At 44.4% G+C, this 17,819-nt stretch overlaps 1 protein-coding gene across 5 annotated transcripts in view; it reads right to left on the minus strand.

Annotated features, from left to right (window-relative positions):
- Positions 1 to 17,819, minus strand: part of LOC141144826 (cadherin-10-like) — an 881,011-nt gene that overhangs the window by 117,982 nt on the left and 745,210 nt on the right. For all 5 annotated transcript variants that reach the window (XM_073630880.1, XM_073630882.1, XM_073630881.1 and 2 more), the window contains one exon: positions 9,975 to 10,111. In XM_073630880.1, the coding sequence (XP_073486981.1) occupies positions 9,975 to 10,111 (137 nt within the window). The remainder of the gene's footprint in view (positions 1 to 9,974; positions 10,112 to 17,819) is intronic.

The raw sequence follows: 17,819 nt of genomic DNA on the forward strand, positions 1-17,819 counted from the left end.
TGTTGGTCTCGGCCCAATTTAGAATGTCTGTTGCTAGGGCCAGCAGACTTCTGCTTCTGGTGCCTCCCTGTTTGTTTATATAGGCCACAGCAGATGAGTTGTCTGACCGCACCTGGATATGGTGGCCCTGAAGTTCTTTTTTGAAAAATCTGAGGGCTAGGCCAACTGCCCTCAGCTCTTTCCAATTGGACGATCGTTTTAGTTCATCTCCCTTCCACATGCCCTGTGCTAGAAGGGATCCCAGATGTGCCCCCCAGCCTTTGCCACTTGCGTCCGTGGTTACTATCTGAGAAACTGGGATAAGCCACAGACGTTCTTGCGACAAGTTCGCTTTCTTCCTCCACCACCAAAGAGATCTCTTTATCTGATGGGTAACATGTACTAAGGTGTCTAGATCCCTCTGACTGTGGTCCCATACCCTTAGTACAAATGACTGCAGGGGACGAAAGTGTAATCCTGCCCACTGCACTGCTGAGAGAGTAGAGGTTAGAAGGCCTAGCGTTGACATTATGGACCTTTTGGAAACCAGATGGTTGCACTGGATGGAGAAAACTGCTTTTTAGTTTGTCGTCCTTCCACATGCCCTGTGCTAGAAGGGATCCCAGATGTGCCCCCCAGCCTTTGCCGCTTGCATCCGTGGTTATTATCTGAGAAACGGGATAAGCCACAGACTTCTTTGCGACCAGTTTGCTTTCTTCCTCCACCACCAAAGAGATCTCTTTATCTGATGGGGAACATGTACTAAGGTGTCTAGATCCCTCTGACTGTGGTCCCGTACCCTTAGTACAAATGACTGCAGGGGACGAAAGTGTAATCCTGCCCACTGCACTGCTGGGAGAGTAGAGGTTAGAAGGCCTAGCGTTGATATTATAGACCTTTTGGAAACCAGATGGTTGCACTGGAGGGAGAAAACTGCTCTGTCCAGTTTTAGAATTTTATCCCCTGGGAAAAAAACTCTCAAAAGTGTAATGTCCAGCAGGTATCCTAGGTACATAATGTGCTGTGAAGGAATGAGGCTGGACTTTTCTAAGTTTAGCAGCCACCCCAATCCTGTTAGTACCTTCTTTGTTAGATCGAGATCCTTGATTAATTGTTCTGGGGATACTGCAAATAGGAGCAGGTCGTCCAGATAGGCTATAACTGACACTCCCTGGAGTCGCAGGAAGGCCATGGCCTCTGCCAGGACCTTAGTAAATATGCGGGGCGAGGAGGATAGCCCGAAAGGCAGTGCTTAAAATTGTAGATGCAGTATTGCACCGTCCAGGTCTATTGCTAAACGGAGAAACTTCTGAGAGGTTTCTGCAATAGGGACGTGTAAATACGCGTCCCTGAGGTCCAGAGACACCATAAAACAATTGTGTGGTAGCAGGGCTCTGACCATGAAGATTGACTCCATGCGGAATCTTTTGTAGCAAATTGACTTGTTTAGGGGCTTTAAATTCAGAATCAATCTGAATTTCCCTGAGGGTTTTTTCACCACAAATACGTGGGAATAAACCCCCTATCCTTCCTCCCCTTTGGTACTCTGTGAACTACGTTCTGAATTTCTAGTTCCTTTAGAGCGTCTAACAAAGCCTTGGTCTTTGCCGTGCAGTTGGAAAGCTGCGTGACAAGGAACCTTTGCTGGGGGTCTTGTGAATTCCAGGAAATACCCCCTTCTTATGATCCCCAGGATGAACCGATTGGGGGAGATGGTCTCCCACTGTGGAAGGAGGGCCCCCAGTCATCCTCCCACCTTACCTAAAGAGTCATTGATCTTTATGGGCTTTTTCAGGAGGGTGAAAAATAGCCCCTCCTCTGCCTTTGCCTCTTTGGCCCCAAGTTTTCTTCTGCCCCCCTTGTTTTGGACCTTCCCTGCACTTTTGCGGACGAAACCCCCTTCTTTGTTTGTGCTGGGGTTTTCCATTTGAGTGGGAAGGACTTCTTTTTGTCCGCTGTACGGTCTAAGACTGTATCTAACCCAGGACCAAAGAGTAGATCACCTGTCAAGGGTATCCCACACAACTTGACCTTAGAGGCGGTGTCGCCTGCCCAAGTCTTCAGCCAGGGGGCTCTTCTGGCCGAGTTAGCCAGAGCCGCTGATCTGGCCGACATACGGACTGATTCTGCTGAGGCGTCTGCTATGTATGCGATTCCTCGCAGAATCATGGGGAAAGAAGATAGGATAGTCTCCTTGGCCATGCCAGCTTCAATATGCTCTTGAATCTGGAAAAGCCAGTGTTCTAAATTGCGGGCTACTACCGTAACAGCCATTTCTGGCTTTAGGTTACCTACTGTTGAGTCCCACGTCTTTTTAAGTAGTGAATCTATCCTTTTGTCCATGACATCCGACAAGGCCCCCATATCCTCAAATGCCAGGTCTGTGTGCCTAGAGACCTGAAAAAAGGCGGCGTCCAATTTGGGATTTTTATTCCAAATGGACGCTGGATCCTCTGAAAAAAGGGAACCTTCTCTTTAGGGAGCTAAAGAAAAAGGGTTTCCTTTCAGGATCCTGCCACCCTTTTTTAATCATTTCAAGCAGAACTTCATGTACTGGAAAAACGTTTTTCTTTTGATCCCCCAAGCCCTTGTACATTAGGTCATGGAGTGATAGGGGTTTTTTATCCTCGTGTATACCGAGGGTTGTATAAATTGCCCCTAGGAGATCTTACCCAAGGACAATTTATATCTGGAGATTTTCCTGGACTCCCCGTCCTGGTCTTCCCCCTCTGATTCCTCATGGGAGTCAGAGGTGCCACTGTCTGGTTGCCTTTGCTCCACCCCGGAAGGGCCTGAAATCTCCTCTGCCATAACTATATTAGAAGATCTGGCAGGTGCAGAGCCCTGAGCATGTGGCGGAGTTTTGTGCTGCTGAATGGGATTAGAGGGAAGCTGAAAATTTTCAAAAAGCGTTTTAAAAGATGAAAAAGTGGATGAAAGCTCTTTTACAGAGGCTGCCAATCTGGACTGCTGTTCAGATTCCTTTTCCTTCACCAGGGAGTCTATGCAGTCTTTAAACAAAACCTTGGTCCATGCTTCCCCTAAACTGTCTCTACAAGAGGCACACTTCCTTTTAGAGACATGAGTGGACTTTGTCTTTTCTGTAGCTTTCTGAAATTACATACAGAAAAAGACATTACATTCAGCGTTTTGACGTCACCCATCGTCCGGCACGCTGGTTCCAAAAAATTGCAGCCTATACAGCGTACAGGGAAAGCGGACTGTCTCCTTGCTGCAGCCCTGTGGACACAAGAGGCATCCCCCGCAACCTGATGCCGCCCTTGACAAGGAAGGGGTGGTTTCTGCTGTGGGTATGTACTGCTTCTTCTTACCCTGGAAGCCCCTGCTTCCTTAGGGGTGTTATAAAAAGGCCACAATCTCCCTGCCTGTTTAAGCCTGGTCCCATGCACAGTGTCTCCCCACCGGAGGAAACACTATTAACTGTGGTCCAGCAGGGGAAGTAAGAATTTATGGGCTGGCGCAGTGTTTCCTAGAGAAAGAGGAGGTGACTATCTCTCAATAGTGGCTGTCCTGAATGATGAAAAGGGAAAATTGCAGTAAACACAACATATTAGGAAAATACAGAGGTAACGTAGTGCAACTTCAATTATGGCTAATACTTCATAAAATTGTTATATTGTAACTTTTCATTTGCTCTGTCTATTCTCCAGAAATGAAAGTTATTTGTAATCAGAGTTTTCGAGTGAGAAAGGGATACTCCTAAGCACCAAGGCCTGAGTTGTGCCTTGGCCTGGCTGGTCAGTATGCCTGAAAAGAGGGCATACCCTGAATGTAAGAATAAGAAAAAATATTATGAGTATGTATGAAGACTGGGGGAAACGGGTGGGTGGGAACCCAGAAACGCAGACGAGCCCTGGCCTGACAGAGGAGGAGGCTTAAATAGCCCTCTCAGACTCCTCCCACAAATACAGGCTAGCCTTTACACTTGTAGTCAGAGTCTTCGAGTGAGAAAGTTATACTCCTAAGCACCAAGGCCTGAGGTGTGCCTTGGCCTGGCTGGTCAGTATGCCTGAAAAGAGGGCAAAAAGACACAAATTTAGGTGAAGAAGGGAAGGTAACAATCCATCAAGTGGAGTAGCGTATGCCCGGATGGTGCGCAACAGTATATGTCCGATAAGTGTCCACTATGACAGGAGAAAATCCCCCCAACTCCTGACTTGGTGATGAGACAGAACCCCCCTATAGAACCTATGAAGCTACCCAGAACCCAACTAAACATCCAGTGAATGACTGGATAGAGCCTGAAGCCTGAGACAACCCAGACATGATAATGAACTGCTTGTGAATGAAAGGATGCGTGGGGGAAGGGGAGCAATAGCCGTCCCGAGGAGCTCCTGCAAAATGATAGCCGAGAAGATCGAAAATTCAACCGGACACCAGTGAAGTGCTCAGTGAAACCCCCCGGCCTACCCATACTGGTATGGAGAAGTGCTAGGGTGAGTGCCAAAGGACAACTGGCAGGAGTTCAAAATGCTAAATACCTGAAGGATGTGATGGAGTAGGTGGATGAGGCCCATGCACTATGGCAATAAGCATTGTCAACATGGAGAAACCATGCCAGACACAGAATACTGGTCCTACCTGATTCGATCGTGCTTCAGCCTGTGACCTGGCAACCGAGTCTGAATCCTGAACCGAGGAAGGAGGGCCAGACTCCACCCCAGGGAAATAAGTCCCATGGCATGAAACAGACATACCTGCAGTGACTGAAACCCCCCTACCTGGGAATGGAAAAGATGACTGCACTGACGTCCCTGAGCAGTCTTCCAGGCCACATCCTAGACAAGAGATCAGAGCCGAGAGTGGAATCCAGAATCATGGCGACGTTTGCCCAAACCTACCACTTAAGGACCAACAAGGGGATGATGGATGCCAATACAGCCCAACCTGAACACGAACAAGAGAAATGACAGACAACAAGACATGAGAATAACAACGCCACTCTGTGCCTACCTAAGTATGAGAACATGAGCAGAAATGTCAAGACCACTGCGCATGAATGAACCTGATAACAGATCCCCCACACGTGTAAATTGTAAGTGAGCCCGAGTAACGTGCAGCGTAGAGACAGGTGATTAAACTAAAAACTCAGGGCTGGTGTACCCACAGACCGTGGTGGGTGAGTGTACAGGTGTGGTGAATGAACGTGCATCGTATGACGTATGGTATACGGGCGAGAAGATTGTGGACAACAATCATTAATAAACGAAACCTCAGCCCGTATGAATCTGTAGATGTAACAGATCTTGACATGTGAGCCCTAGCTAACTGACCCAGGTACAAACTTGAACAAAGATACGATGAGACATGACAAACAGCGAAGATAAAAACAACTACTGGAGTATGCCGTGACTGAACAACGCCCCTCTGAGAAACGGTGAAGGCTGAAACACCGAGTCTGAAACGCTATGACAGAAATGCTGAGACTGAATGCTGAGGCAGAAACGCTAAAATCCTGGGGCAGAAACGCAGGGACAGCAATGCTATGACAGCAACGCTATGACAGCAATGCTGAAACTAAACGGTGAGGCAGAAATGAAATGACAGAAATCCTGGGGCAGAAACGCTATGACAGAAACGCTGATACTTGAAGGCTGAAGCAGAAATGTAATGACAGAAATCCTGGGGCAGAAATGCTATGACAGAAATCCTGGGGCAGAAACGCAATGACAGAATGCCGAAGCAGAAATGCAAAGCCAGAATCCTGGGCCAGAAGTGCTATGAAAGAAATTCTGTAAAAGAAATGCAGAGACTGAACGCCGAGACTGAAATGCTGGGGCAGAACACTATGCCCGAAAAACGCCATGACAGAAAAACGCCATGACAGAAATCCTGGGGCAGAAACTCTATGACGGAAATCCTGGGGCAGAAACACTGTGACAGAAATCCTGGGGCAGAAACACTGTGACAGAAATCCTGGGGAAGAAAAGCTGTGACAGATATCCTGGGACAGAAAACGCTGTGACAGAAATCCTGGGGCAGAAACGCTATGACAAAATGCCGAAACTGTACGCCGAGACAGAAATGCTGGGGCAGGACACTGTGACAGAAATGCTGTGGCAGAGTGCTGTGACAGAAATGCTGGGGCAGAGCTCTGTGACAGAACTGCTGGGGCAGAGCGCTGTGACAGAAATGCTGGGGCAGAGCGCTGTGACAGAAATGCTGGGGCAGAGTGCTGCGACAGAAACCCTGAGGCAGAAAAGGCTATGACAGAAACCCTGGGGCAGAAATGCTGTGACAGAACTAGGGCAGAAATGCTATGACAAAAACACTGGGGGAGAAACGCCATGACAGAAATGCTGGGGCAGAACGCCAAGACAAACCCTGGGGCAGAACTTCAAGACAGAAACCCTGGGGCAGAAAAATGCTATGACAGAAACCCTGGGGCAGAAATGCTGTGACAGAACTGGGGCAGAAATGCTATGACAGAAACCCTGGGGGAGAAACGCCATGACAGAAATGCTGGGGCAGAACGCCAAGACAGAAATCCTGGGGCAGAACTCCAAGACAGAAACCCTGGGGCAGAAAAATGCTATCACAGAAACCCTGGGGGAGAAACGCCATGACAGAAATGCTGGGGCAGAACGCCAAGACAGAAACCCTGGGACAGAAAACACTATGACAGAAACCCTGGGGCAGAAAACGCTATGACAGAAACCCTGGGGCAGACAAACGCTATGACAGAAACCCTGGGGCAGACAAACGCTATGACAGAAACCCTGGGGCAGGAAAATGCTATGACAGAAACGCTATGACAGGAACCCTGGGGCAGAAACGCTATGGCAGGAACCCTGGGGCAGACCAGAAAATGCTGTGAAAGAAATGCTGGTGCAGAACGCTATAACAGAAACGTCGGGCCAGAACGCTATGACAGAAACGCCGGGGCAGAACGCTATGACAGAAATGCTGGGGCAGAACGTTATGACAGAAAACACCAGGGCAGAACACTATGACAGAAATTGCCATGACAGAACTCCTGGGGCAGAAATGCTATGATAGAAACGCTGACCAAGAAACAAAATAACCAAGTAAAATAGGCAATGTATGTGGATTACATCCTCCCCGTCTTGCCAAGCCCTGCTGACAATGAATGAGCCCTTATGTAAGCTTAGGAATGACATGCAACTGAAATCATAATAAAAATTGATAATAATGAATGATAAACAATCCAGCATGGCACATCTACTGCAAGCCATAACCAACCTCACGACTGGCCATTGCCATGACTGCTGTGCGCAGGTCTGATGTCCTCAGTGACTAGGCTTGCAGCGATACCAATTGTGGGGAGAGAGAGGAGCAGGCAGGCGGGTGGCCGCCCATCCCCCCATGTGAGCACCAGGAGAAACGGGCGGGCGGCCCCCTTGTGAAGCCGCATGAGAGGAGCAGGCAGCCGGTGGTCAGCCCCCCTCGTAAACTCACGGAGAAGCGGGAGAGCAGCTCCCATGGTGCAAGATGTGCATGGGGAGAGAGGAGCTGCGGGGGGGTTGGGTGGACGATCACTACCCCCCAGCAGCCGGCTCTGAATGGGAAGAGAGGAGCGGGGGGCTTACGATCACTACCCCCCCCGGCGGTTGGCCCTGCATGGGGAGAGAAGAGTGGGGTGCGGACGATCACTACCCCCCATGGAGCTGGATCTGCCTGGAGAGAGAGGAGCTGGGGGGGCGGACGATCACTACCCCCCGCTCGTGGAGCTAGATCTGCATGGGGAGAGAGGAGCTGGGGGGGCGGATGATCACTACACCCCGCTCGTGGAGCTGGATCTGCCTGTGGAGAGAGGAGCTGGGGGGCTTATGATCACTACCCCCCGCTCGTGGAGCTGGATCTCGAGGAGCTGGCGGGCGCCCGATAACCCCCCCGGTGGGAACGCCAGGAACAGCAGTCGGGAACACTGTGGGAAGCGGGCTTGATTCTGTATCTGCCCAAGTAAAAAGTAGCTGGTGGGTGGCCGATCACCCTGCCCCCCCAGCGGGTGGCTCCCTCATGGAGCTGGATGTGTACGGGGAGAGGAGGCAGGCAGCAATCACCCCCACCCCCACACGTACACCTGGCGGCTTCCACATGAAGCAGATGATCATGTGGAGAAAGGAGCTGGCGGCCGATCATCCCCCCCGGCGGGCGGCTCCCTCGTGGAGCTGGATGTGACATGTAGAGGAGGCGGGCAGGGAGAGAAGGCGGGAGGCGGGCAGTGAACACCCCCCCAAACACCGGGAGAAGCGGGCAGGACCAACCCAGGGAGAATGAAGGAACTGTGGTCTGCCGATCACCTCCCAAAAACCACCGGGAAAAGCGGGGGGGGGGAATGTACCCAGAGGTAACAAGGTGGATGGCAGGCGGAATCCCCGGTGTGAGCACTGAGAGAGGTACCGCCACCATAGTTGCAGCCAACCGTGGCTCAGCAATGATCCGGAAGTGACGTGACGGCCCCACCCCCTTCTGAACCCAGAAATGCAGACGAGCCCTGGCCTGACAGAGGAGGAGGCGTAAATAGCCCTCTCAGACTCCTCCCACAAATACAGGCTAGCCTCCGGCTAGCCTTTACACATATTTTTCTGTGAAGACACTACCCCTTTTATTAATTTTAGTGATAACATTATATCATAATAATATAAAATTCCTTTCTTGTCTCTCCCTGTTTTTGTTCAAATGCATGGTTTCTGCTATTTTTGATAAATTAATTATTATATGTGCACAGAAAAAATACTGCAACAGCACAGAATGCTTTCAAGTGATGTTTTTCTACTGGGTGTAAGTAAATTTTAGTCAAAACAACTTCTTTAACATTGGTTCATATTTACTTTATTAGTTTTTCTTTTTTTTACCTTTTTAGGTCATGTACATGTGAAATACAGTATAAATAATATATTATAAGTACACAGACATGTCTATGCTTCAATGCCCATAGAGGGATGTTGGAGCTATAAATGTATACTATATGCAATATATAGGATATATGTAGCCTTCCTATACCTCCTATCCTATCTTTAACATCTGTTTAAATATGCAGATTCGAGGACCATTGCTTTTGGCAGATTCCAAATAGTAAATTAAACCAAACTCTGAGGATCTTGCGAGCTACCTAATTTAAAAGTGCTAAAAAATATATAAAAAACAAAATATACTAGACAAGTGATAGTGATCGACAGCTGCTAGCACTGATCATGTCCCATAAAGTTGTGTGAAAACAAAATAAATAGGAAATTATTATGCTGTGCTATCTCCTAACATTAGTTCCAACAAATACTTTTAAAGTGCCTACTTTACAATGATGAGAAAAATATTAATAATAATAATAAAAATAAACCATGATAAACTAAGAAAAATTATAATATATTCCAAAACTGATGATTATCACAGCAATCAAAAAAACTCTATAACAGTTTTGGAATATATTATAATGTTTGTTAGTTTATCACGGTTTTATTATTATTATTATTATTATTATTATTATTTTTCTCATCATTGTAAAGTAGGCACTTTAAAAGTATTTGTTGGAACTAATGTTAGGAAATAGTGCAGCATAGTAATTTTCTATTTCTATATATATAGTATATATATATATATATATATATATATATATATATATATATATATATATATATATATATATACATATATATATATATCAGAAAAGTAAAAATGCAATAGGGCAAAGAAAAATAATAAAAAACATTTCAGTAGATAAACCATTTAGGTCATTGTCCCAAAGGTTACATGCACGCCATTTAGAAATTGGATGAAAATAAAAGGCTTTGGAAGGAGAGTATAGCACTGACAATCAGAGAGAATCAAAGTGTGACATGAGGGAAATACTGAATTTCTGTACATACTCTGACTGAATGTATAAATAAGTCGTTTGAAGCACATAATTTTTAAAAGATATTACGGTCACAGAATAGGATTTTGGCGATTAAAGCAATTGATGGTAGTGCAGTGAAGAATACACAGTAAACAAGTATGATTATGAAATAGCTTACTAATTTCCGTAGCTATGATGCTAAGATTATGCCACTGGGATATTTCACGGTCCAAGGGTTTTGCAGTATAAATTGATCCATTTCCTGAGTGTATATTAAAAATTCTGTCAAGGTCAGTATGGCGATCCAGAGAAAATCTTGTAGGAAAAAAATATTTATGAGATATTTTACTACTATTATAATTACAGTTTAGTTATTTATAGACAACATATAGCAGCATCTTATCTTGTTATGTTAGTAAAATATTTAATGGTGAGCGTTGTCAAATAATCATTCAATGCTACACTAAATTGATGATCTGAAACAGTCCTACATAAATAAGAAACATAAAGGAAAAGAAAAAAAAATAAGGGAAAAGAAAAGTATAATAAAAGAAAAGCTACCCTGTCACATCTGCAATAAATTAACCTTTACATACAGTATGATATAAGCATACATGTCATGTATTATTCATTTTTTTGTTATTGTAACTGACTCCTTGTTTGCTGTGGGGATAGTCATTCAGTTAGCTGTTGGCTTATGTCAAGAAAATGAGGACAGAGACTTCAGTTTCTTCTTATAAATATTGTCTGTTTTTTTCTGGTCTAATAGATGATGAATGGCCACAGATGACAAAGACTATGTCCCTTAAACTTGAACAAAGATTTTAGAGCACAGAGAATATGTGAAAAGTAAAGCTTTAGAATATTTGAAGAAGCATTCTTTTCTCTGAACCAATTTAGTCCCTGTATTCTTCTTATGCAGCATTTTCTCAAGTTGTATATTTTTACACATTTACCGAAGTTAAGCTGGTATACAAAATAACTACATGGTATATGGAGTATGTGATACTATATTCTAGATTTTCTTCATGTTTTTTTGTTTGTATTATATAATTGCATTATTGATACCTGTTTAACACAAAGGGAAATTCATAAAGGGTGTTATAGACACCCTTTTATTTTCTGTATGGGCACTGCACCAAAATTGTTGGTGCTTACACCTGATTCATGTACCTGTCAGAAACAGGTACATGAATCTGTTAGAGTCTGACACTGAGGTATGAGGGGTGGATTCGTAGATATCCTTTAGAATGATGTCAGGCTGCAGTTATCTGAAATTGTCAGTGCTTGCACCCAATTCATGTACCTATCAGAGACAGATATATAAATCAGTTTGTGACTGCCTGTAAGATCACAGCGTTCATTCTGGACAATATTTCCTCAATGTGCAGCCTCCCTTCCTCCCCAGCCATGGCACCTATAACACCGACAGGTGCATGGCCAAGGAGTTTTTTTTAGTAGCAGTGGGCTGAGCCTGATGGGCAACTAAGAGATTAGTTCCCTATGAGTTCTGCCTGCCTGTTGATTGACAGTACACAGCAGGAAGCAGCATTTCAGTCCAGTAGAAACCTTAGAATCTGCCCACTGCCATTTGCTGTCAGTCAAAAGTAAGGTGAACCTGTTTGGGGAACTAGTCTCTCAGTTCCCTATCGGACTCAACCCACTTAGGAACTCAATACATTTTCCAAATATGGGCACGGGCAGATTTGGGTAAGGACATCGCTACTATCTGGGGTCAGGGATAGAGAAGTTTTCTTGCACAGACATTGCCCAATCAGAGCACTAGCATACCTCTGTACCCCAGCTCAAATCTGGCCTTAATTACAACTGGCTCCTATTCTGTTATCAGGGAAGGCTTGCCCACAGCACAGACACTGCTCCCAGGTGCACAGGTGCAGGAAGGCAACTGTCCAGGCAGATGTTCAGAGGCATGCGCATATGTGCACCCATATGCATGCATGCATGCCTAGGCGCATGCCTGTCACCAATAGTGGCACCAAATGGGCTATTTAAACAGGGCTGCAGCACTGGCTCATTGCTGTTTGGTCTACAGCATTCTGTGTTCTTCATTGCCTGTTGCTGCACTTGACTTCTGATCCTGACCTGATTTGCCTCTGATCACGCTGGTAAGCTAACTGCCCTGCATCCTGCTCATCCATTCTGCTGTAGCATGTCCAGTCCAGTGAGCTCTCTTCTGGTTCCTTTCTTGCTTGTCAAGCATCTACAGCCTGTCACCAGCCAGCCAAGGACCTTCCAGTCTGCTACCAGCCAGCTCTCTACCTGCTGCATCTGTCTGCTTTTAGCTGCCTCTGTCTCCTGGCTCCTTCCTGGTGGTGTACCTGCTTCTAACTGCACAGACTACTGGACATATTGCAAGCACTCATACCTCACTGTGCTCTTACAGACACTGTTCCACTCTCAGTGGTTCTTGAGCCGGAGCTGTAAGAGAGGCCTTCCTCCTCACTTCAGGCTCAATAACCAGGTATGTGACATCTGCAATATGGCAGTATCTCTTTAAGAACCTTTCACTGGCATAGCACAAGATTATTAAAGTGATTGTGATTAGCACTACTTTTGATGGTAATGTTAGTGAACCTGGAGCAAATGATTGCCTGAATCAGGCACATGTAGTTCTAAAGAAAACTATCACCATAAAAGTATTAGTTTACTACTAGTTTAAAGTTATTACTGTATTATTGAATTCTTCTGAATGAGTTTGATTTCAATAACAAATAAAAACTGTTACATTTTCAAAGTGACTCTGCACTTAAACTTGGTATGCATGTATTGAAATGTTGATGTATGTGTGCCCCTCCCTGTTCAGCAGATGCTGGACACTAGACTGTCTTCTGTAAAACAGTCCTGATGGAAAAAACAATGTCAAAAAACAAAATAAGTGTAGCGCTAAGAAGAGGGGTAAAAAAATGGAGTCTATGGACTGACAGTTCAAAGTTCGTGTGTTAAAAGAAACATCCTTGGAGAAAAGATGAAAAGTCCTCTGGAACAGATCTCAACAAGAGTGTAAACCATCTGTAGAGGGAGCCCACACACCACCAATGAAAGTGAAAAGGCTTACCGGACTCGGTGGACCCAACAAGGCATACGCCAGGTGGAGTCAATCAGGCTTAGGTGGTGCTGGACTACAGTTGGCCCGGAAGGGCAGAGTTGGTGGAGTGGCTTCCACGTGGCTGTATTCCTCAAGCGTAATCGGGCCCAAAGGTATAGAGTGCGGCACACGTAGAACGTATCTCTCAGATCAGCGTTGGAACCAGAAATAACAGCAGCAAATGAAGGAAGAGAAGGAATGGCCAAAGTGCAAATCCGTTTAAATGGAAATTTATTAAAAGTAGTATACACTCACATGAAAAGGTATCTAAAAACAGCGCTGTGAAGAAGTGGCGACAGTGGGGTTCTATCTTTGGGCCCGATTACGTTTGCGGAATACAGCCACGTGGAAGCCACTCCACCAACTCTGCCCTTCCGGGCCAACTGTAGTCCAGCACCACCTAAGCCTGATTGACTCCACCTGGCGTATGCCTTGTTGGGTCCACCGAGTCCGGTAAGCCTTTTCACTTTCATTGGTGGTGTGTGGGATCCCTCTACAGATGGTTTACACTCTTGTTGAGATCTGTTCCAGAGGACTTTTCATCTTTTCTCCAAGGATGTTTCTTTTAACACACAAACTTTGAACTGTTAGTCCATAGACTCCATTTTTTGACCCCTCTTCTTAGCGCTACACTTATTTTGTTTTTTGACATTGTTTACACTTGCTGGTTGTGTTAGCTGCTGTTTTATTCCCCTTTTTGGTAGCGCAGAATTATTGTGTATATATATATATATTTGATGGAAAAAACAGCATTTGATCAGCAACTGCAGATAATGGCTGCAGTGCTGATCAGTGTATCCTGGCATGGGGAAGTACCCCTCTGAAAATACAATAGCCCAGCTTTAGGCTAGTAAATACAGTGAAGAATTTTTCACTTTGAGTACCCAATTATGTTCAAGGGAAATAAAAAAAATATATATTTTTGCTTGCACATGACTGAAGGGAACACATGTTCACCATGTGTATTAAGATAAGTGAACATTTACTTTGCTGGGTAACTAGGAAGTTATCTCCAAAAAATCCTCAAATAACATCAAAATTCAGCATTCAGTTAAGTATGTAGAGTTCACAGAATTTGAAGGTACGTTTGTCTAAATTCTAGATTCCAGCTATTAATGTTTTTTTTAAAGGCACAAGTTTTTAATCTGTGGTTATCTCAAAGGTGCATTCGGTTAACAGGAAACCAAAGACCATATTTTTCTTTTCAACCTGTTTAAACAAACATCTGTACTCTGTAAAACATACATCTACTAGTATTTGAATATCTATAGTGTGACTTTTGGCAGTCTTGACGCATAGTTGTGCTTATTAAATGCATACACAATATGAATGAGTTACCAAAGTGAAGAAAAGTGTATTCACCTCACATACTCAATTCTACTCTAAGTTATGTAAAAAAAAAAAAAAGACTTCTCCATTATGTAAATGGATGTTTGATGCAAAATTCAAGTACAGCGTTTTTTATAAGAAAAATATTAAATACGATTTTTTCAGTAGCTTGCTATCTAGCTTGGATGCAAGCAAAGCAAAGGCACACATCTTAAATCAATGCTTCTGTTTACACAGTGTCCACTGCTCAAAGACAACAGAAATAGTGATAAATACCCCCTTAAATTTAATGTGTGCCAATATGTCACTTGATATGCTCAAAAATTGCCATCTCTGACTACTTTTGGCAAGACATAAACATTAAGTATATTCAAACCCAAGAACAAAGATTTAATATATTCTAGATTGTTCTTAGATGTAGTTGCGTGTTTATTTATTTTTTAGTCTAAGTACATTTTTCAAAAATGCAGAAACATACCTGTTGATCCTATAAGAAATCCAGTTTATTATAATGTTCCAACTTTCCCATTTCTGTTCTGTGAGCTACATAACACCTTTCCTATATGTTCAGTATATAATGAGAGCGGTAAGTGTTTGAAGTCAACATCAGGAACAAGTAGCATGTAAGTAAGCCTCCTCTCCCTATAACAGGGATTGTGTTACTTAGAAAGTCACCATGTGAAAATAAATTAAATAAAAGCCTGGAAAAGAAAGGTAATATAGCCAACCCATCCAAATACCCAAGTCAATAAAATTGTTATTTTATTTATAAAACATAGTAAAAGCTTTTTACTATAAGGTGCAATGTGTATTCTAATATAAAACCAGTTGCCATGCACATATATTGACATAAACAAAATTACCATAAACCAGTCTACTGTTTTACACATTAATCTCTAACAATCCTTTACTAATAACCATAAGGAAGAACATTTGAAGAGTTTATTAACATACTAACCAATTTGGGGGGTGTGGTCTGCTGTGGACTGGGATGGGTGCCCGAAGTCCGAGCTCCACTCCACGGCCTGGATACCAGTAACTCGCGGCAACCTTCCTTCCTACCTACCGCATAATCTGTGAGGGGAAGGGCAAGGGACACACCAGGGTATGTCCAGAAGGTGAAACAAGCCGCCTGCACTATGCCGCCTGACACACTATTACCCCTCCACCGCGGCTATGCAGATATCCCAAGATGGCCCCGGCTCCAGAAACACACACCACGCTGACACAGCCAGTCTGCCTGTCAGCGCCACACCGCCGCTACCACAAACTGGAGAACCCTCCAGCAACACTCTCTGGGACAACATGGACACCCTGCCACCCCCAAATGACACTATAGGAGTACAGCAAACAGACAGAGGTAAGCGACTGGCAACCTCCCCTGCTAACTCCCCATGCAAGAGCCCCAGGCTAAAAAACAGCTATGGTAAGCTGTTGTTGCAGGCACACACAACACAGAGCAAGCTCCCTCCTTAGCCTCTATCCCTGTCACAGACAACCCCACTCTGAGGCAATGCTTAAGTCCATGCTACTCACTTTGCAAAAGGACTTACATAGAGAGCTACAAATCTTTATGTCTCAGATGCATAACAGAATAAATCGCCTTGAAGAAAGAGCAGATGCTATAGAAGAAAACATGCAGGATTACTCTAAAGTACACAATGAGCTATTAGACACGCATGAGCACCATACAGAGGAAATTCACCACATAAGATAAAATTATCAGAATTAGAAGACCGCTCTAGGTGAAATAATATCAAATTCAGAGGAATTCCAGGTTTGATCAAAACAAATGAAATAACTCTCTATTTACAGCAACTTATCTCAACATTGCTCCCTCGCCTCAACGCCCGTGATATTGTGATTGACCAGGCTCATAGGATTTCTAAACCATCACATTTGCCAGATGACATCCCAAGGGATGTTTTAGCCCGGATACACTTTTTTCACATTAAAGCAGGAGTCCGGCGACCAATCTTTTTTTTTTTTTTTTAGGTCATTGAGACACTTTGCTAACCCCCAAATAATACTCACAGTCTGGGTGTAATATTTCCACCTCTGTCTGTTCTCGTACTGAAAAATAACTTAAAAAATGTGATGCTGGCTGATTCCATCTTGCTTGTGGGCATGTGAAGCCCACAAGCATTGATTTCCTGGATGCGGTGAATGCTGTTCATTCACAGCTTGTTCACACACATGATCATTGTTCCCGCACTGAATCTTGGGAAGCCTGACACTAAGCTCCCAGGAGACAGTTACGGCGCCGGGGAAAGGCAATAAACACGCCTACTCCCATGGGAGGAGAGACAGGAAGTGCCACAATAAAGTACAATATAAAGGTAATTACAGCGATAAAAAAAAATTCGTGCAGCATTTGAACATCTATGCAATTAACTGAAGGGGATAAGATTAAGTTAAAAATTTGAGTGGAACCCCGCTTTAAGGAACAAATCCTCTATACCACCAGAGCCTCAAAGTCTTTGCCAGCCCCATATACCAACGTCACGCTGTTCACTGACCTCTCTTCTGCCACAATGGAAATGCGCAGAGCTTTTACACCCATCACATTTATTCTCCAACAGAAAAAAATTATCTATAGATGGGGCTTCCCGACAAAATTGCTGGTCACACACCAACAACAAAATGTCCCCATCCTCACTCCCAAACTTGGATACAAATAATTAACAAACTGGGGTTTCCTTCCCATTGCTCCCAGTGACACAGGTCAAAGAGGTCTCCCTCTCATATCACCTGACTCCAGAAACCAGGCACCCAAAATGGACTGAAATTACTAGATCATAACCATGCCCAGTCCACTTATCTACTTTGATCCAGCCTGGATGATCACCTTTTTTTTCTTCACCCCTCAGTTTATAGTGTGCTAAGCACACCAAATTGTACTACTTGTTTCTTGTACAGTTTACTTAAGCACCATTTATCTTTTTTTTTGCTATCTTCACCTTCTGAATATTACACTATATACTGTGTTAGAGATGAGCTTCGCGTTGGAGTCGAACCCATGTTCGACTCGAACATAGGCTGTTCGATCGTTCGCCGAATTGCGAACGTTATGAGCCGTTCGCACCAAATTCGTGTGGCGCGTCATGGCCCACAATTCACTGCGGCATCACAGTGCATTGCTGGCTGATGATTGGCCAAGCATGCACTATGACCCGCATGCTTGGCCAATCACAGCGCTGTCGGTAGAGAGAGCTGTAATTGGCCAAAGCCAGGGTGGCTTTGGCCAATTATGGCTCAGGGGGTTTAAAACACGCCCCACACTATATAAGGCCACCTGCATGGCGGCCCTATGTAGTGTGTTCTGGTGTGCTGAGAGATAGAGAGAGAGAGACAGTGTCATTTCATTTGAGTTAGCTAGATTAGGCAGGACAGTCAGTGAGTTAGCTGCACTTACAGTGTATTGTGTTTATATATGCATCCCAGGTGTTGCATATATATATATACACTGTATTCAGTTTAGCTAGATCCATTCCTGTTATCTTCCTACTGACAGGCAGGCTTGTCTTGTTACAGTATTTACAGCTACCTGAAGAAAATTGCTGGTGTTCTTTTGATCCTATTAGTACC

The sequence above is a fragment of the Aquarana catesbeiana genome, linkage group LG05 (assembly GCF_042186555.1).
Source record: "Aquarana catesbeiana isolate 2022-GZ linkage group LG05, ASM4218655v1, whole genome shotgun sequence".
NCBI lineage: Eukaryota > Metazoa > Chordata > Amphibia > Anura > Ranidae > Aquarana > Aquarana catesbeiana.